At 43.6% G+C, this 19,759-nt stretch overlaps 1 protein-coding gene across 1 annotated transcript; it reads left to right on the top strand.

Annotated features, from left to right (window-relative positions):
* The first annotated feature begins 10,630 nt into the window (after positions 1-10,630).
* ASCL4 (achaete-scute family bHLH transcription factor 4) lies at positions 10,631-12,521 on the top strand. The gene has a single exon (XM_003932298.3). It carries the CDS (start codon positions 11,122-11,124, stop codon positions 11,641-11,643), a length of 522 nt encoding a protein of 173 aa, XP_003932347.1. The 5' UTR covers positions 10,631-11,121; the 3' UTR covers positions 11,644-12,521.
* Positions 12,522-19,759: the final 7,238 nt, after the last annotated feature.

The following is a 19,759-nucleotide window of genomic DNA, read 5'->3' as shown; positions in this document are numbered from 1 at the left end:
CCTACTATACTCCTAGGCTAGATGGTATAGCCTATTGCTCCTAGGCTGCAAACCTGCACAGCATGTTACGGTACTGAATACACCAGACAATTGTAACATTGTGGTATTTGTGTATGTGACCATATCTAAACATAAAAAAGGTACAATAAAAAGATGGATAAAAAATTAAAAATAGTGTGCCTGTATGGGGCAGCTTCATTATAATCTTATGAGATGACTCTTGTATTTGCAATTTGTCATTGACCAAAACATCATTGTGGCATAGGACTGTATTAGAATGACTGTGAAATAATGATGGAGAGTATACTCAAGCATTTGAGTAGAGACCTTAGAGATAATATCAGACAACCAGATAACAACCACTAAGATTTCTCCTGGACATCAGAGGTAGAAACAGAGAACAAATTACCTTTAAACATTATCTCCTAGTACCAAAGATAAGAACAGTAATGGGTAAACTTGGGCCCAGATTTAGCGGCTCAGGATATCTTTCTTTTAACTGACCCCTATTAAGGTTTTCAGTCTTGCTTCCTATCTCTTATGGTAAGGAGGATCTGGAAATAAAGACCTTTTATGTAGGCAAACCTGTTCTTTGGCATTCTTGGGATTCCTGCTCATAAGTTTGATACAATTATAATGTATAATGCAAGGACTGACCTCCTTTTTTATTTAATATTTGCAGAAAGAAATAGGAAGGCTAGTGTTTATTCAACAAATATTTGTTGAGTATCTACTATGTGCCAGGCATTGCTCTAGGAACTGCAGGCATAGCAGTAAACAAAACAGCCAAAAAATACCAGTTCCTATGGAGCTTCCATTATAATGGAGGAAGATAGGTAATAAAGAAATAAATAATTAAAATATACAATATTCCAGATAGCAATAAATAACATGAAAAAAGAAAGGCTGGGAAAATGGACAGAAAATGCCTGGGGATGGGCCTGCAATTTTTTTTTTTTTTAGATGGAGTCTTGCTCTGTTGCCCAAGCTGGAGTGCATTGGCCTGATCTCAGCTCACTGCAACCTCTGCATCCTGGGTTCAAGTGCTTCTTCCACTTCAGCCTCCTGAGTAGCTGGGACTACAGATACATGCTACTATGCCCAGCTAATTTTTGTATTTTTAGGAGAGACGGGGTTTCATCATGTTGACCAGGCTGGTTTTGAACTCCAGACCTCATGATCCACCTGTCTCGGCCTCCCAAAGTGCTGGGATTACAGGCGTAAGCCACTGCACCTGGTCGGGCTGCAATTTTAATAAGGTAGACTGAGAAGTTATCACTCAAAAGGTGACATTTGAACCAAAGGAGAGGAGAGAGTGATCCATGCAGACATCTAGAGGAAGAATGTCTCAATCAGACAGAAGGGCAAGAGCAAAGGCCCTGAGGCAGGAGACTGCCTGGCAGGTTTGAGAAATTGCAAGGACACCAGTGACTCTAGAACCGTACTGCCCAGTATGGTAGCTGCTGCCCATCTGTGGCTGTGGAGCCCCTGACATAGGTCTAGTTTAAATTGTGTAATTATTTTAGAGTGGGAAGTAAAACAGAGTGATTTTAGCCCCTCCATATTTTTTTTTGCTCCTCTCAGTAGCCAGCCCTTTTCCTCTTGGGAAGAAATGGAGTCTATTTTTCTGCCCCTTGATTCTGAGTTTGCCAAGCGGGACATACACTTGAACTGAGCTGAGGTCAGGCCAAATCACTGATCCTCAGGTTCAAGAGCTAAATAAGTGCTTAGCGTTTTATTGACGGCCATTCTGAGGAGGCTGCCTGACTTTTCTTGGCTACCACTGAGTCTCTGCTCTGATCTTAGGAGACAGATACATGGGTATAGAGGATTAAGCACTAGGTCTCAGAACAGCATTTCTCTTGATGAACATCCCAAGTACTTGTTCAACTCCTCTAAAAGCTGTAGAATTACTTGTTTTCTAAATGCAGTGTATGTGGCAGTAGAACTGGGGTGATCTCGTGTGTTCTGTTAACTCCTAGGAATTATTATTATTTTTTTCTTGAGACAAAGTCTTGCTGTTACTCAGGCTGGAGTGCAAATGGAGCGACCTCGGCTCACTGCAACCTCCACCTCCTGGGCTCAAGCAATTCTCCCACCTCAGCCTCTCGAGTAGTTGTGATTACAGGCATGCAGCACCACACCCAGCTAATTTTTGTATTTTTTGTAGAGACAGGGTTTTGCCATGTTGCCCAGGCTGGTCTTGAATTCCTGGGCTCCTGTGATCCTTCTGCCTTGGCCTCCCAAAGTGCTGGGATTACAGGCATGAACCACCATGCCCAGCCAAGTCTTAGGACTTTAAAGGCTGAACACATGGTGTCAAAATAGTTTCTCAGCTCTGAAGGAACTGTACCAATTTCTGTGAGGATCATGCAGAATGAATGAATCCAAACTCTACACAGGCTTTTGAATATCCCCCCTCTAACTAGATTGAGCAGAATAAGAAATCAAGGAGTGAGCAGAAAAAAACACATCATCAACACTACAACACAGAGGACTTCTGTGACCCAGTGCGGCATGGTTTTCCCCACACACACAAGCAAGCAATCAGTTCTGCAAAGCACAACAGTTGGGGGCCCTCCAATTTAATTTCAACACTATCTACCTGGAGAAAGCATCACATCTCACAGGTTGAGGGCTCAGTCCCACCAGACTTCCCCCCAGCCCTTCTCCATCAGACAGCAGTCACAAGTCCAGGCCCCTGGAACTTCTGACCAACTGGCTTCCAGTTGGGATTTCTATGACCCCCCTCTTTGGGTCCCATTAATTTGCTAGAGTGGCTCACATAACTTAGGCTTACTGGTTTATTACAAAGGAGATTACAAAGGATACAGATGAAGAAATGCACAGAGCATGGCATAGGGAAGGGGTGCAGAGCTTCTGTGCCCTCCCTGGGCGTGCCACCCTCCGGGAACCCCCAGGAGTTCAGCTATCCAGAAGCTCTCCAAACCCTGTCCTCTTGGGCCTTAATGGAGACATTCTTGGACAGGCATGACTGACCACCATGTAGAAAGGTAACTGAACAAAAAGGGTGTGATCTAATACTAATAGACGGAGTCAGGAAACCCAGCAAGGCCTGTCTGTTCACATTCTTCCTAGTCTCTTCTGTGCAGCATTCCTTCCTCCAGGGGACGGGGTGGGATTCCTTCTGAATTGAGGGTCTCATGACCCACAAGCGTTCTGCTGTGGGCTGGTGAAAGAAGGGCAGGGGAAGTTCAGAGAGAGAGATTCTGTTTTCTGAGGCCTGCTTCTGAGTGCCCTAATATTATAACAAAATACTGTAACAAGAGCTAAGGGAATTAAAAGCCAGGAACTGTGGCCAAAACCCGGTATTTCATAGTATCACAGAGGGGAAATGATTTTAGGAGTTTAACCAAAGAAATTTTAATGTTGATATCTCTGATTTTTAACCTACAAGGATCAGGTTATTTAAGCTTTGAGTTTTAGCTTAAGCCTACCAATTTGATAATGAGGATTTTTTTTTTAATTTGGAGGCGAATTCTGTGGGTAATTTATTTGACTGGATAACCTCCGGCCAGCTATGCTGGAATGGCCTTCATTAGAAATAGCAAATAGAATCAGGAATGAGTTTTTGGCCTACAGTCCACCACATTTTGGGGTGAATTTAACTAATGTACTGTTCTGATTCATTTTAGAAGTATAAGGGGTAAAAACTAAACTGCCTATCTGTGAGTCTAAGACAGTAAAAAAAGGAGCGGTAGTTGCTATTGAAGGAAGCTAGAAACAAGAGAAAGACAAAATCCTTGTCTTTGTTAATGGCCTCCTAAAATTCCAACAGTAGCGATAAAAGAAATAAAAACATAACTGAAAATTTACCTCCAAAGGTCTAGAGCTGGGTGCAGTGGTTCACACCTGTAATCCCAACACATTGGGAGGCTGAGGCAGGTGGATCGCCTAAGCTCAGGAGTTCGAGACAAGTCTGGGCAATATGTCAAAACCACATCTTTACAAAAAAAATTAAAAATTCGTCAGGTGTGATGGCACATGGCTGTGGTCCTAGCTGCTCAGGAGGCTGATTGATTGAGCCCAGGAGGTTGGCGCTTCAGTGAGCCAGGATCATGCCACTGCACTCCAGCCTGGAAGTCAGAGCAAGACTCTGTCTCAAAAAAAAAAATAAAAGTTTACATGTTTTTTGTTTTACCCACCCTCTAAGGAACAGATGATTTCCATCTTTTACAAACCGTTCCAGAAACAGATGGAAAGCTGCTCAACTTATTTTTAAGAGTTTGAAATAATGCTGATACCAAAAAAGGAGAGCACAAGAAAAGAAACTACGAGCCAGTATAACTTGGAACTGTAAGAACAAAATTTCTAAACAAAATATTAACAAACTGCCGGGCGCGGTGGCTCAAGCCTGTAATCCCAGCACTTTGGGAGGCCGAGGCGGGTGGATCACGAGGTCGAGAGATCGAGACCATCCTGGTCAACGTGGTGAAACCCCGTCTCTACTAAAAATACAAAAAATGAGCTGGGCATGGTGGCGCGTGCCTGTAGTACCAGCTACTCAGGAGGCTGAGGCAGGAGAATTGCTTGAACCCAGGAGGCGGAGGTTGCGATGAGCCAAAATCGCGCCATTGCACTCCAGCCTGGGTAACAAGAGCGACACTCTGTCTCAAAAAAAAAAAAAAAAAAAAAAATTAACAAACTGAATCCAGCAGTGTATAAAAGAATTATGACTTCATAGGATTTTATTCTAAGAGTGCAAGATGGCTCAATGTTACAAAATCTATTATAGCAATTCACTACAATAACAAATAAAAAAAGAAAATACATGATTATAGATTTTTAAAAGTATTTGATAAAATTTAATAGCCATTCCTGATGATAGCAAACCAATTTCCTTAACTTGGTAAAGAATATCTACTAGATACTGAAACATTAGAAGCTTTCTCATTACAATACCAAGATGGGCCAGGTGTGGTGGCTCACACCTGTAATCCTAGCACTTTGGGAGGCCAAGGTGGGCAGATCACAAGGAGGTCAAGAGATTGAGACCATCCTTGTCAACATGGTGAAATCCCATCTCTACTAAACATACAAAATTAGCTGGGCGTGGTGGTGCATGCCTGTAATCCCAGCTAGCTACTCAGGAGGCTGAGGCAGGAGAATCACTTGAACTCAGGAGGTGGAGGTTGCAGTGAGCTGAGACGGCTCCATTGCACTCCAGCCTGGTGACAGAGCGAAACTCTGTCTCAAAAACAAAAACAAAAAACAGGATGTGCTACTGTTAGTAGTATTATTAGTATTAGAGTGGAGATCTCATGCAATTAAATTCAATAAGAAAAAGAAATACGTTCTATTAGAAAGAATCAAAACTATCAGTATTAATAGACAGTATGATTATAGTTTTAAAAATCCTAGAAAAAATCATCTTTAAAAAGACCATCAGGACCATCTTAGCCAGGCATAATGGCTCATGCCTATAATCCCAGCACTTTGGGAAGTTGACTCTGGTAGATCACCTGAGCTCAGGAGTTCAAGACCAGCCTGGGCAACATGGCAAAAACCTGTCTCTATCAAAAAATACAAAAAAAATTAGCTGGATATGGTGGCATGCACCTGTGGTTCCAGCTGCTAAGGAGGCGGAGATGGAAGGATGGTTTGAGCTTGGGAGGCAAAGGGTGCAATGAGCCAAGATTGTGCCAGTGCATTCCAGGTGACAAGAGTGAGACCCCATGTCTTAAAAAAAAAAAAAAAAAAAGAACCATCTTGAGTGGGTATTGTTTTACAAGTGTATACATGTATTCAAAGCTTATTAAATTGTATATTTGACATCTTATCTTGATTAAAAACTATTAGAACTAATGAGAGTTTCATGAAATGACTGATTTAAAGATTAGCATGAAATAAATCAGTAGCTTTAAATAACAGAAAAAAAATCTTATTCACAATAGCAACAAAACCTATAAAACATCCAAAAAGACACATGCAAGACTTACATGGAAAAACCTTTGGAATTTATTAAAGAGCAGAAAAGAAGACCTGAATAAATGAGTTGTACTATGTGGATATATGGAGAGATGCAATTTTTTTTTTAAAGGTAATTCTCTCCAAAGTAACCTTTTTAATGGAGACAGGGTTTTGCTCTGTTGCCCAGGCTGGAGTGCTGTGGCATGATCACAGCTCACTGCAGCCTCCATCTCCTGGGCTCAATCAATCCACTCACCTTAGCCTCCTGAGTAGCTGCGACCCCAGGCGCATGCCACCATGCCTGACTGCTTTTAGTATTTTTTTTGTAGAGATGGGGTCTCCCCATGTTGCCCAGGCTGGTCACAGACTCCTGGGCTCAAGTGATCTGCCTGTCTAAGCCTCCCAAAGTGTTGGAATTACAAGTGTGAGCCACTGCACCTGGCCCAATTTGATCTTTCTATTTAACACAACCCCAATTAGAATCTCAAGTGGTGGTTTTTTCCCTCATGGATAATAAAAGTGCACGTTGCATTCTTTGGTCTTTTCCGAATTTGGGTGTCCTTGCACAATAGTTCTTCCAGATGAATTTTAGAACCAGCCATTTATTCTCCACGTCTTGAGTTTGGTGCCTCTTCCCAATTCACAGCAAGGTGTTATATAGACAAGGAGAGGCCTTGTAAAACTTGTGGTAGGAGAGGGTAGCCTTAAACAAGGGAAAAAAGACAAAAGCTACAAAGAAAGGATTAAAATATTTGACTACTTCAAAATCTTACATTTTTATATGACAAAAGATGACACAGACAAGGTTAAAATACAAATACTGTTTAAGAAGGACGTAAAAAGCATTAATGATTTGTACCTAAAAATTTATGGTTCTTTAAATCTTGCTGTAAATTACACAAGCATTATCTCTACAACTGAATGTAAAGGTAGGGGTAAAGAAGTAATAAAGCTTTTCCTCTTCTGCCTTACAGTTTGGCCTTCAGTTAACTTTCTGTTATCTGTTACTCCAGAAACTTGATAAAGGTAGATAAATGTCAACTATGTCATTAGCAGCCTCACTTATATATATATTTTTTTCTGGTTAGAAATAAAGATCTTCTTTTAGAACCTCATTTATATTAAAGCAATTACCTGACTAGCAAAATGCATCTGGACTGGCACAACTATATATATCTGATGAAGGGGCAAAGGTTTGGGCTTCCCTGCATATAGAATTGGGCTCCAGGGTCCCTGGAAGCTATGCCCATGAAGTTCTTACAAGAAATATTGGCTCCCTGAGGGCTAAGAGACAGACTTCTAGGTCAGAACAGCTGCAACACTGGTCTGATACAAGTCTTGTTTTCTTGTACCTGAGCTACTGCTGAGCTCCAGGAAAGCTGGAGGAAGCAGCACTGTGGATTGCTGCATAGATTACCGTAAGGTTTTCCAGGGAGGTGGAATGTGTGTGTCCTGCTCCAAGATGCCATTCCTGACCTACATCCTCTCAAGCAAATCTGATGCCAAATGTGGCCCATGGTAATCTGAATGAGTGTAGATGTTAGCTGTACCTAAGAAGCCCCCTGGAGGCTGTTGCCCACAATAATACAGGTAACTTATACTTGAGCTATATAGAAAAGGACTGATAATAGAATCATGTTAGATAATCATTATGAGATTTAGTTAACTCACCCATGATAAATCTTATGGCTAGCATGAGGGCATAGTGCAGCATATGTATCCCTCTTGTTTCTTGAGGCAGCAGACATAAATTATGGTATGGGGCCAGAAAGGTATCTACACCTCTGTGTCATGAGACTAGGAAACTCAAATCTGTATGTGATCTTATTAATATTTTTCCTTAGAACGGCCAATATTTGTGATCTTATCAAATATTTCATAAGAAGAGCCAATTTAGGTCTCTCAGGTTTCAAGCTGGTGATACAGGACCTGAGTTTTAGGGGTGGAAGTTTTCTTCCTCCATAGACATGCCTTTAAATCAATTGACCTTTAAGAACAGCTTACCTGCCCATCTGCCCCTTTCATGAGCAGACCCAAATAGGACTACACAGACCAAGCCCCAATTGTTCCTGGCAGGTTAGCATATGTGTTACATGATCTAGCCAGCCTTAGGACAGCTTTAGGTTGGAGAGAACAGTTACTTGGGTCAAAACTGACTGCAGAGTAATCAGGAGTCAAAACATCCTCTTCTGATCTCTTATATAAAGAAGGTAACCCCCACCCCGTACCCTGTGCATCATGTGAGTAAAACAGTGCTATTCCTACTGGAAAAGCCCCTTATTTTCAATGCTTTTGTCCTTTAGGAAAGGCTCTGTCAGCATTCTTTGTGACTATGCAGTTAGGTCATTATATTACTTGGATCCTATAAAAAGACCACTGTAGGATCAGGATTTACCTAGTTTTGATTGTGATATTGGTGGGGGGGAGAGAGAGAGAGAGAGAAAGAGAGAGAGAGAGAGAGAGAGAGAGAGAGAGAGAGAGAGAGAGACTCGTAGATACTTCTTCCTCAGAGGCAGAATTTACAAGGAGCCAGAAACCCTGGTCCAAGCGTTCTAATTTTTAATGATAAATCTGTTGATTTGGGTTAGATCAGGGGTGTCATCTGAACTTTCTACACGTATTCTCTTATTAAGTTTCACTAAGCTATAAAAATAAGAAAGTAACCGTGCTATTATTAACAAGTTAAACAGTAGAAAGATTTATAAAGAAAAATGAACATTCCCCCTTTCCTTCCAATGCCACTCTTTCTTTTTAGTCAACCAATGCAAAAAAAAAAATTGAGTGTATATCTTTCTATTTCATTCTCTATGCTCACAGAAACACACATAAATGACATGCGCATCATATAGAATTGTTTTTATGTTCCCACTGCATATGTGACTCTGCAATTTGCTTTTTTCACTTAACACATTGTGGATATATCTGCAAGTTCTTACATACAGATTTTACTCATTATTTTTAATAATAGCATAATATTCTAAGGTTTTTAAGTCTTTCCCTATTGATGGACATTCAGGCTGTTCCTCTTCTTTTTCTTATGTACAGATTTTACTCATTTTTAATAATAGCATAATGTTCTAAGATCTTTAACCTTTCCCTATTGATGGACATTCAGGCTGTTCAGGCCGTTCCCTTTTTCTTCTTCTCTTTTTTTTTTTGAACCGGAGTCTCGCTCTGTCGCCCAGGCTGGAGTGCAGTGGCTCGATCTCAGCTCACTGCAACCTCCGTCTGCTGGATTCAAACAATTCTCCTGCCTTAGCTTCCTGAGTAGCTGGGACTACAGGCACGTGACACCATGCCTAGCTAATTTTTTGTATTTTTAGTAGAGATGGGGTTTCACTGGTCAGGCTGGTCTCATACTCCTGACCTCATGATCCTCCTGCCTCGGCCTCCCAAAATGCTGGGATTACAGGCGTGAGCCACTGCGCCCAGACCTACCTTCTAGTTTTTTAAGACTGGGTCTTGCTCTGTTGCTCAGGCTGGAGTGCAGTGGCACAATCTTTTCTTTCTTTCTAAAAGGTGGGGTCTTGCTATGTTGGCCAGGTTTGTCTTGAACTCTTGGCCTCAAGTAATCCTCGTGCCTCGGCCTCCCAAAGTGCTAGGATTACCGTTGTGAGCCACTGCACCCAGCCAAGCTACACCTTTTAAAATGTGACTAACTTATGCTTGAAAGGAATAATTATTTCTATTTTATTTGCCTTTTTTTTTTCCAGTTACTTCAGGCAGATCATTTATAACAAACAGGGAAGCACAGGACTTGCCCAACAAAAAAGAAAAACATGTTAGGGCAGCACCTCGTCTGCTGAGGAATAGGCAGAAAGTTCTCATCATAAATGTAGGGGGGTTTTGTTTCTCATTTTTTAAGTTGGACTTTTAAAGTAGAAGATGCCTTTAATGTACTGGTTTACAGAAGAGGAAATCTGATTTTCAGTGTGATAAGACATTCTTTGACATTAACCAGTAAGGCTGGATTTTTAATGACACTCTCATCTTCAAAGGCTTTACCAACACAGATGGATTAATTATTCATTTGGGGGGGGGGTTGTGTGTTAAAACGACAAGCCTTCAAAGCCATCATCTTTTCTCCTTGGAACTGGGGCTCTCCACCTTTCAAATGTTGCTTTCCTGCCCTCAAGCGAAAAAATAAATAGCCCTTTTTAAAGAAGAATAGTCCAATGGAAAAGTACTCTTTGCACTATGGAAAGATGATGCCCTTATATCTTGGATGGGATTAGAAGAGGGGGCTGGGAAACTGTTTAAGTTGTGTTTACAGTAAGCACTGTGAGAAATAACTGGCTAAGTGCGTTTGTTATTGTTCAGTCTTTTGATGTACTCCTAAAAAGTCGCATGTAGCTATAAAACACCCTGAGTCAAACGTAAGTTGGAACATTATATGCAGACCCTTCTATTCTTTACTAAAGTCTGTATTTTTCCTGTTCCCTCCAAACATGCCTCATTGGATTCTTAAAAGATTCGGGTTTCGGAGAAGAAAAACCTCAAACCTCGCCCAGGGTCTTCCTTGACTTGACACATTTTAAAACTGCAAGAGAGCAGTCTTTCCTTTGATGAGGCAAAGACCCCAGCAATGAAAGAGCAAGTGTGAGTTTGCAAACACCCTAAAAGCTTCTTCCATTAGGCCTGGCCGTGGGAAACCACAAGGGACAGTCAAGTGATTTTCAAGGAGAAAGCCTCTGGACCGCTTTCCCTCCACGGCAGGTTCCTGGGAGGAGCTCTTCACAAATCCGAAAGATTGCTAGGCTCTTGGCTAACGACTCATCTCTTGGAGACCTAGAGTGGTGGATTACAGGCATTGAAAAGCTTTTGGTGGCTTTGGAAGATGACTGTGTTTGGTGTGAGCTCACCTTTCCAGGCTGGGGGGCCAGGCAGAGGAACCCCCTTTGTTACCTTTTGAAATAAGATCAGCGGGAACACGGGGTTTGAAGTGTGGATTAGGAGGTCCTACATCTTTGCCTGGCACCTCCGCCTGAACCTTCATAAAACTTCAGGAATCATGCAACGTTTCCTTGAAGCCTGTCCAGGAACCTAACTTCTGGACCCAGAAACGTCTCCAAAGACAGACCCGCCGAGCCAGGCAGTCTGGATGCTCCAGCACTTCTGCTTCGAAGATTCTGTTTCGTCTTCTTCTATTGAGAGATTGACCTCTTGGGTGATTTGTGTGCTTTCGGGCGAATGATGGAGGCACGTAAACCGGCGGGACTGCTGGCCTTGCCCTACTCGCTGCACGCCGCGCCCCTGGGCGTGCCGGAGACCCTGCCCGGACTCCCGCGGAGGGACCCGCTCAGGGTCGCCCTGCATCTGGACTCGGTGTGCTGGGAGTGGGCGCGCGGCGGCTGTGCCCGGAGACGGCAGTACCTGCCCCCGCCGCTGGACGGCGCCTTCGAGCCCGCCTTCCTTCGCAGGCGCAATGAGCGCGAGCGGCAGCGGGTGCGCTGCGTGAACGAGGGCTACGCGCGCCTCCGAGACCACCTGCCCCGGGAGCTGGCGGACAAGCGCCTCAGCAAAGTGGAGACGCTCCGCGCCGCCATCAGCTACATCAAGCACCTGCAGGAGCTGCTGGAGCGCCAGGCCCGGGGGCCCGAGGGCGCGGCCGGTGCCGCCCCCCAGCGCAGGGCGGAATGCAACAGCGACGGCGAGTCCAAGGCCTCCTCGGCGCCTTCGCCCAGCAGCGAGCCCGAGGAGGGGGGCAGCTAGCCAGCGCCCGGGCCGGCCGGGACCCCGGGACCCCCGCGCCCGCCGCACGGCTCTCAGCCTGCAGTCCTACCCGAAGCTGGTTTGCATTCTTAATCTGGTATCTTCTCCAGGCCTAAATCTTAGGAAGAAGAAATGGGTGCTGGGGCGTGCAGGGGGGAGGGAGCTGTTTTGACATTTGGGAATTTCTCCCCTGCCCTTATTTGTTAAGTGCCTGAAATTTACAGGTGGGTGCGTATTAAGGAAACTCTTCCATACCTCTAAAATGCCTCTTTGTAAATACGATTATTCTAAAAACTCAAAGGGCGAGAATAACTGGAATTTCCTACCATCGGTGGTGTGGGTAAATTGTATACACAAATATTAAACCTTAACCAAAGAAGAGCTTTACCGCCACTAAAACAAAAACAACCCCGAACAGCCAAAGTCAGTTTTTAGAATGACAGCAACATTTTCTTGCATTCCTTCCTTTGGGAATTATATTAGAAATTTAATTGAAAAAAATTTTCAACCTCCTGCTTTGGGTGAAGGAGACGGTAAGCTGATACCTGAGAACTCATTTGCCAGCGCGTGCTGTTGACTGTGTGAATCCTGGTGCCAGGGAAGCCATGGCTTGATACACACTGTTTCATCCAGTGGCCGCATGGAAGCTTTGTAGCATTGAGCAGATGATAACATATCTCAGAACTAGTGATCTTTTTGGAATAGAGCCCAGATTTATATGAAAACTTGTTTTTCCTCTCAATTGTTTTGTCCACTGTTTTTTTCATTTTCCTTTTCTCTGCATTTCCCCCCCCCCACCCCTTGTGGCTCTCCATCTAAGTTTTGGATAAACTAAAGTGGCACTGTGACTTTAAAAATAAACAGGAAATCTACTTGGAAGTCCCTTTTGAGGGCTGAACCAGATGGGGGAAAAGATCTGGGACAAGCGGGCTGGATTGAGGTTGGTACATTCTCAAATACTTTTATCACCATGAGGGCTTCCAGGTACAGTACCTGGAAATTATGTAGTGACTTTGGCCGTGTTAAAAGTGTTTTAAAAATATTTAATATTTAATTGGGTTCCCTTTTTTTCCTGAGAAACAATTTTGAGTTCAGTAGATAAGTTAAATGCTTGTGGATGTATGAAGATAAACTTCCGTAAGACCGATTTCCAATATCCTGAATTATCCTTTCCATGGAGGCAGCTTTGGTTTGTGGGGGAAGAAGAAGGGAAAATGGAAATGGACAAGGAGAACTAACAGTGGAAGTGCCTCCTCCAGGTAGATTTCACTTAGATTTTATTACCCCCTTTTACAGATGTAGCAACTAAGGCAGGCTATATATTCAGTGGCTTTTATGTGCCAGGAATTTTGTTGTGGCTTTTTACATTTTGTCCTATTTAATTGTCATAAATTTGTGGGCTGGGTACAACACATATTTTGCGGTTTAAGAAAAAAAATATGAAGCTCGAAGAGGTTACGTAGCATGACCAGTTTAATGTTGCTAGGATTCCTTGAGGTGAAACCCGGGCCTGAGCCTGAACCCAAAATCCAGGATTTCTTTCTCCCTTGCCATGCCATCTCCTGCTCGGTCATTTGCTAGTGGGGTTACTGGAGCTAATGTTTCTGCGACTCAGTTTTCTCACCTGTACAGAAATGTTTACAGAAGTTTATGTGAAAGACCTTGGTAATCTGCAAGGTGCTAACCAATGACAAATTAGTAGTGTTATTATTTTGAGGGAAATACTATTTCTCAGTTTATGGAAAGTAAAGCCTGGTTAAGAATAAAATCTCTAGGTGGAGTTAGTGTGATTTCTTCAGTGTTTCAAAAGAGGAACAGAGTGACCACACTCTCTTACTTTCTCTGGTAAGGTTCTAGGATACATGCTTTGAACACTGAATCCATGTGAAAACTGTCATTGGCTGGGTACAGTGGCTCACCCTGTAATCCTAGCACAATGGGAGGCAAAGGTAGATGGATCGCTTGAGCTCAGGAATTTGAGACCAGCCCAGGCACTGGGAACCTTAATGTGGTTTTGTTTGAAGCCCTGTTGAGAATAAGGCAATGATTTTGAGAAACCTTTTGGAAAAATAAAAATAAAACCCTCTCTCAGCTGGGTGTGGTGGCTCATGCCTGTAGTCCTAGCACTTTGGGAGGCCAAGGCAGAAGAATAAGTTGAGGCCAGGAGCATGAGACCAGCCCTTGGCAACATACAGAAACCTTGTCACTACAAAAATTTAAAGAGTTTATCCAGGCTTGGTGGCACACCTCTGTAGTTCCAGCTACTCAGGAGGCCAAGGATGGAGGTTTGCTTGCACTCAGGTGTTTGAGGCCACAGTAAGCCATGATCGTGCATCGGCCTGCACTCCAGCCTGGGCTGGAGTGAGGCTCTGATTAAAATAATAATAATAATAATAATAGTTAGATGAAAACCTCTTGCAATCATATAACTTTTTAAAATAGATAAATAAATCATGCAGTTTTTCTGGGACCTTCCTCATGACTTACAAGAGGGGCATCAATCCAGGAATGAGACCTTCTAAAATGTTCGGCCTCTTTTCCTGCAAATGATCACTTCATTATCCCTAGAACAATTTGACTTTCTAAAAGTACAAAATAAATTTCCAGTGAATTTTGTGGAAGCAAGAGTGGAGGGGAGTTTTGTGGCAATGAAGCATTCATGAAAGGAGAAAGATTTTCATGTCCTTCAACATCTTCCCTTTTTTTTTTTTTTCCACTCAGCCCAGACTTATCCCTTGATTGTACTTGATTGCTTTTAGAATACTCCCTGTGGTTGGCAACCTGAGTAATTGTCGTGACACCCCATGCCACCCCAGTGTGCAACGCAAGAGGGGCCGTGTTGGGGTGTGGCAGAGCGTGCCCTGGTCCTGGGGCTGGATCCATCTCTTGCCACTCACCGACCTGGTGACTTTGAGTAAGTCCCAAACTGTTGCGTTCTCAGTTTCCTGTGCTAGGACACATAGAGAGGATCACATTATCTTTTAGACTCTTCCAGCTGGAAAATATCATTCATCCAACCGCTGCAAAGTCCCAGCAAATATAATAAGGCATGCCCACTTCCTGCCACACAGCACGGTGCTTTCTATTCCTGTATTCTCTCTTCCCGCTAGAATGACCCAGCCCTGCTGCAGCCTACTTTTTTTTTGAGTCCTAATTGCTGTTACCATGCCCAGTGAAAACAAAGCAACATACACACACACAAAAATCACCAAAAGCTTTGTAATTTTTTATGGAATGGAGCTTGAAGACTACAAGCTGGTGGAAAAATAGACCCATTTTACCTCAATATGAGGAAAAAGGTATAAATGGTGTAACTGATACCCAAAATGGAAAATATGCTATGAGGATCCAAAGAAAAGAGAGTCCTCTAGGGTCCCTTTTAAGGGCACGTATCCCACTTGGTCCAGCCTCAAGTGAGTAGGGAACAAGAAGGGAAGGCTTTGGTGGATGCTGCGTTTAGTAGGTAAGGCTGGAACAAGAACTCTAGGCCGAGGGAATGAGAGGAACAAAGTTGCTGAAAAGGCAGGAACTGTTTGGAGAACACAGAGAGGCTGAGTAATACAAGACTACACACGATGGCTGAGGAATTGAAAGCCAGGCTAAAACAGCTTGGACTTGACTTTTCAACCAATGGGGAACTATTGAAAAAAAATTGAGGGAGGATATTGGAGAAGGTACATGGCTGAGGATCATGGTACTCCCATGGCAGGAAGCAGTGGACCAATAGGACGTCGGCATAATTAAGGGAGAGGAAGTGAAGTGGGGGCCTGAACTAACACAGTGGCAGTGGGAATGGGAAGGGAGGGAGGGATTGACAAGCAGAACTGATAGGTCTTGGCTATCAGTTTGAGGAGCTGAAAGGGATGAGGAAGAGGGAGAAGTTTTAAAGACAACTGTGGTTGAAATTGAGAACACAGAAAGAGAAGTAGGTTTAAAATGTAAGAGTCTTGTTTTGGAGATGCTGAATATAAAATACCAGTAGGCTACTCCTGCCCACAAGCTACTGAAAATGCTGACGTTGAGGTCAAGAGAAAAGTCAAGCATAGCTTTGGCTTTAGCCACACACTTACAGGGAGTAATAGGAGTAGGTGTGATCTCCGCAGGAGAATGTTGGTGAGAAAAAGAGAAAGGTTGGGCGTGGTGGCTCACATCTGTTATTCCAGCACTTTGGGAGGCTGAGGTAGGAGGATCACTTGAGGCCAGGAGTTGAATACCAGCCTGCAAAACATAGGGAGACTCTCCCATGTCTGCAAAAAGTTTTTAAATTAGCCAGGCATGGTAGTACATGCCTGTGGTCCTAGCTACTCAGGAGGATGAGATGGGAGGATCTCCTGAGTCCAGGAGGTGGAGGCTGCAATAAGCCATGATCACACCACTGCATTCCAGCCTGGGCAATAGAGTGACACTGTGTCTCAAAAAAAAAAAAAAAAAGAAAAGAAAAGAAAGCAGGGGCAGGCCTGCACTGAAGGTGTGTCAGATGAAGAAATGTCTTTGAAGAGAGCTCAGAAGTAGGAGCCAGAGAAGTTGGAAAGAAAATCAATCTGATATGAAATCATGGTAATTAAATGAGGATCTAATTGTATAAGAAAGAGGGAGTGGTTGACAGCATCCTGTGAATCAGAGATGTAAGGTGGTTTAAGTATGAGGGGAACTCCTTGGGTTGAGCCTTTACTCTGACCTCAGTTTCTCTGCAATGTGCTGAATGAGGCAGGGCCTGGATTGCTGTCGTGACTTTAGCACTCTGTTGCTAGAGACCTCTAAGAGCAGACATGACACAGTGGAATGAAGAAATGAGAAGTAGAAGTCAGCTTGAAGACTGCCCCTTCTAGATGCTTCACTGTGAATGGAGAAAGAGAGTCGGGCTTCTGTGACCCAGGTGGAGGAAAGGATGGGATACCAGAGATAGTTCTGAATCTGAGTTCTTGCAGGTCAACAGGTCTAGTTGATTCAGTGGCTCAGAGGTGACAAGGCTTCACGGAGTCTGAAATCAGGTGGAGGTAAAGGTCCCAGGAATTGGAGAGATTAACCAATGGGAAGGCAGACAGTTGGAAGGTGATGTGCTAAGACTCAGGCAGGTTTTTAAATCATTGCAAATGGAGCTGGGTCTGCCATTTGCAGAGAGTGGAGATAAAAATGAGATGCGTGTTGCATGAAAAGTATACCTGTGTAGGTTTAATATTGTTCCTTAGGTGCTAACGAGTTTCAAAAACATGAGTTGAGTTATCCGTTTTTAATGACTTGGTTAAAAAATGACACAGATCTCCTCTGTAATGTCATGTATTAAATGATATTCATATTTATTTCATAGTGTAAGGCTTTGTAACAATAAATATCTCCAGAAAGTTCTGCAGTGTTTATTTATTTATTCATTTATTTATGTTTGAGACAGAGTCTCACTCCTGTCGCCCAGGCTGGAGTGCAGTGGCACAATCTCAACTCACTGCAGCCACTACCTCCTGGATTCAAGCAATTCTCCCACCTCAGCCTCCTGAGTAGCTGGGACTACAGATGCACACCACCACACCCAGATAATTTTTGTATTTTTGGTAGAGATAGGGTTTTGCCATGTTAGCCAGGCTGGTCTTGAACTCCTGATTTCAAGTGATCCACTTGCCTTGGCCTCCCAAATTGCTGGGATTACAGGCATGAACCGCCATGCCTGGCCTAGTGTTTATTATATGAGACAGTGATAATATATGCTACACACCTTGCCAAGAATCTGGCAGCAGATAATAGGTGCTGAATAATTCATTAATTTCCTTTGGTCTTTGGCTTCTGGGGTAAAAAAAAAAATACACTACTCATGTACAAAAACATCAACAAAGAAACCAGTTCAGAGTGAATGTGATAGATTAAAAGCTAGAGAGGAATAAATAGGACCTTACTTTCTTTCCTTTGTTGAATTTCTGGGGACAGAGGAAGAAGAATAAACACCTTGCAGAAAAGAACAGGGTTTAGAGGAGAGTAGAACTGAGATGCCCTTCAGTCATCTAGATCTGAGGATATGGGGTCTGTGCCTTTCGCAGAGCAGTTTTGGATGTGTGGGCAGCATAACTTCAGTCCTGGACCCTGGGACTTCATTCTTGTCCTCCTGACTCCAGGTGCTGTAAGCCTGCAAGGGACTGAATGTTTGTCCTTCTCCACCACAAATTCATATGTTGAAATCTTAACCCCCAATGTGATGGGGCCTTTGGGAGGTGATTAGGTCATGAGGTTATGGGGCTGGAGCCCTCATGAGTGGAATTCGTGCCCTTAAAAGGGACCCTAGAGGGCTCTCTCATCCTCTTTGTGCCATCTAAGGATACAACAAAAAGTCAACAGTCTGCAACCCAGAAGAGACCCTTCACCAGACCCCAGCCGTCATCTTGGCACCACAGTCTCATACTTCCAGCCCTCAGAACTGTAAGAAATCAATGGCTGTTTAAGCTGCCTGGTCTACAGTACCTTGCTATATAAGTCCAAAGGGACTGTGGCAAAGTCTTAAACTGAATTTGAGAACTAAGTCGAATCAGGCTGGGGAGAGCATCTATAGGCTGTATCCGCGTTCTCCAGCTATAACCAGTCAACAGAGGTTTCAGATGGATGTGCATGCCAAAAGCTTTCTGAAATGCTTCTGTCTAGACAAAGGTTTTCTTCAAAGCTTTCAAAGTTATCGTCATGATCTCCAAAAAATGGATAGCAATCCCATTTGTCACCCTAGGAATGAAAGTTTTAATAGCAATGTTGACCTGCAGAATCCTCCTCAGAGTAATCACCATAAAGGCAGACTGTACCCCTAGGCGAGCTCTTTCGACCCTTCTGTCAACCATCGCCAGCCCTTTCATCTCCACATCAAGACAGACAGGCTGCTGGGAGAGGGCAGATGGCCTGAAGGGGCTTTATATTTTCTTTATTGGACCATGAAACCATAGCACTGTCTCCAGCTCTTTGATTATTGTTGCTAAGTTGTGTATGTGTGTTTTACTTGCAGGCTCTCTGGGTGGTGAGATTGGTTTTTAATCCTTTCATAGCTATTTAGCTGCATCCTTTGGTGAAGCACTGTCAGTGGTGTTTTCATGCTGGGTTATTCACTATCATTAACCATGGCTGAAATGAAACTGCAGATGCTGCAGAGGGAAGCGTGTCTGCACGAGGAAACTCTCCAAACTGGATTCTGCCTACAGAGCGGGCCTTGAGGGGGCCAGTCCTGAAGTTGTTTCTCATTTCCCTGGCCATGAAAAAAATCTCTGAAGGAGGAATCCTATCCAAGAAGGGCCTTGAGAAATGACCTGATCTGATCCTGGAATTTTAGAGAAATGAGGGTTAAACTGTACAGGACAGAGGCATATCTGTGCTTTCTTAAAGGACCATCGGAGACAAAAATTTCCCCATCAGCTAAGATTTCTTGAGGGCCTATTATAAGGCAGGCTAGTCCTTTCGGTTTTTTTTTTTTTTTTTTTGAAACAGGCTCTCATGACGTCGCTTAGGCTGGAGTGCAATCATGTCTCACTGTAGCCTTAACCTTTCAGGCTTAAGTGATCCTCTCACCTCAGCCTCCCAAGTACCTGGGACTACAGGCCCATGCCATCATGCCAGGTGGATTTTTTTATTTTTTGTAGGATCTTGTTATGTTGCCCAGGCTGGTCTCAAACTCCTGGGCCTGAACTCCTGGGCTCAGCTGATCCTCCCATCATGGCTTCCTGAAGTGTGGGGATTACAGGTATGAGCCACTGTACCCCATTTCCCCCACCCCTTTTTTTGAGGCAGGGTCTCACTCTGTTACTCAGGCTGCAGTGCAGGTGGCACAGTCACAGCTCACTGCAGCCTCCACCTCCTGGGTCTAAGTGATCCTCCACCTCAGCTTCCTGAGTAGCTGGGACCACAGGCACGCACCATGTCCAGCTAATATTTAAGATTTTTTTGTAGAGACAAGGTCTCCCTGTGTTGCCCAGACTGGTCTCAAGATCTTGGGCTCAAGTGATCCACCCACCTTGGGTTTTCAAAGTGCTGGGATTACTGGCATGAGCCTCTGCACCAAGCCTTGTCCTTGTAAATACTATTCCCATCTGATCTTCCCAACCATCCTACAAGCCATGTATTATATTTGCATTTTAAAGTTGAAGAAGCTGAGACTTAG

The sequence above is a fragment of the Saimiri boliviensis genome, chromosome 7, assembly GCF_048565385.1.
Source record: "Saimiri boliviensis isolate mSaiBol1 chromosome 7, mSaiBol1.pri, whole genome shotgun sequence".
Taxonomy (NCBI): domain Eukaryota; kingdom Metazoa; phylum Chordata; class Mammalia; order Primates; family Cebidae; genus Saimiri; species Saimiri boliviensis.
This window is presented reverse-complemented; position numbering and strand designations above follow the sequence as displayed.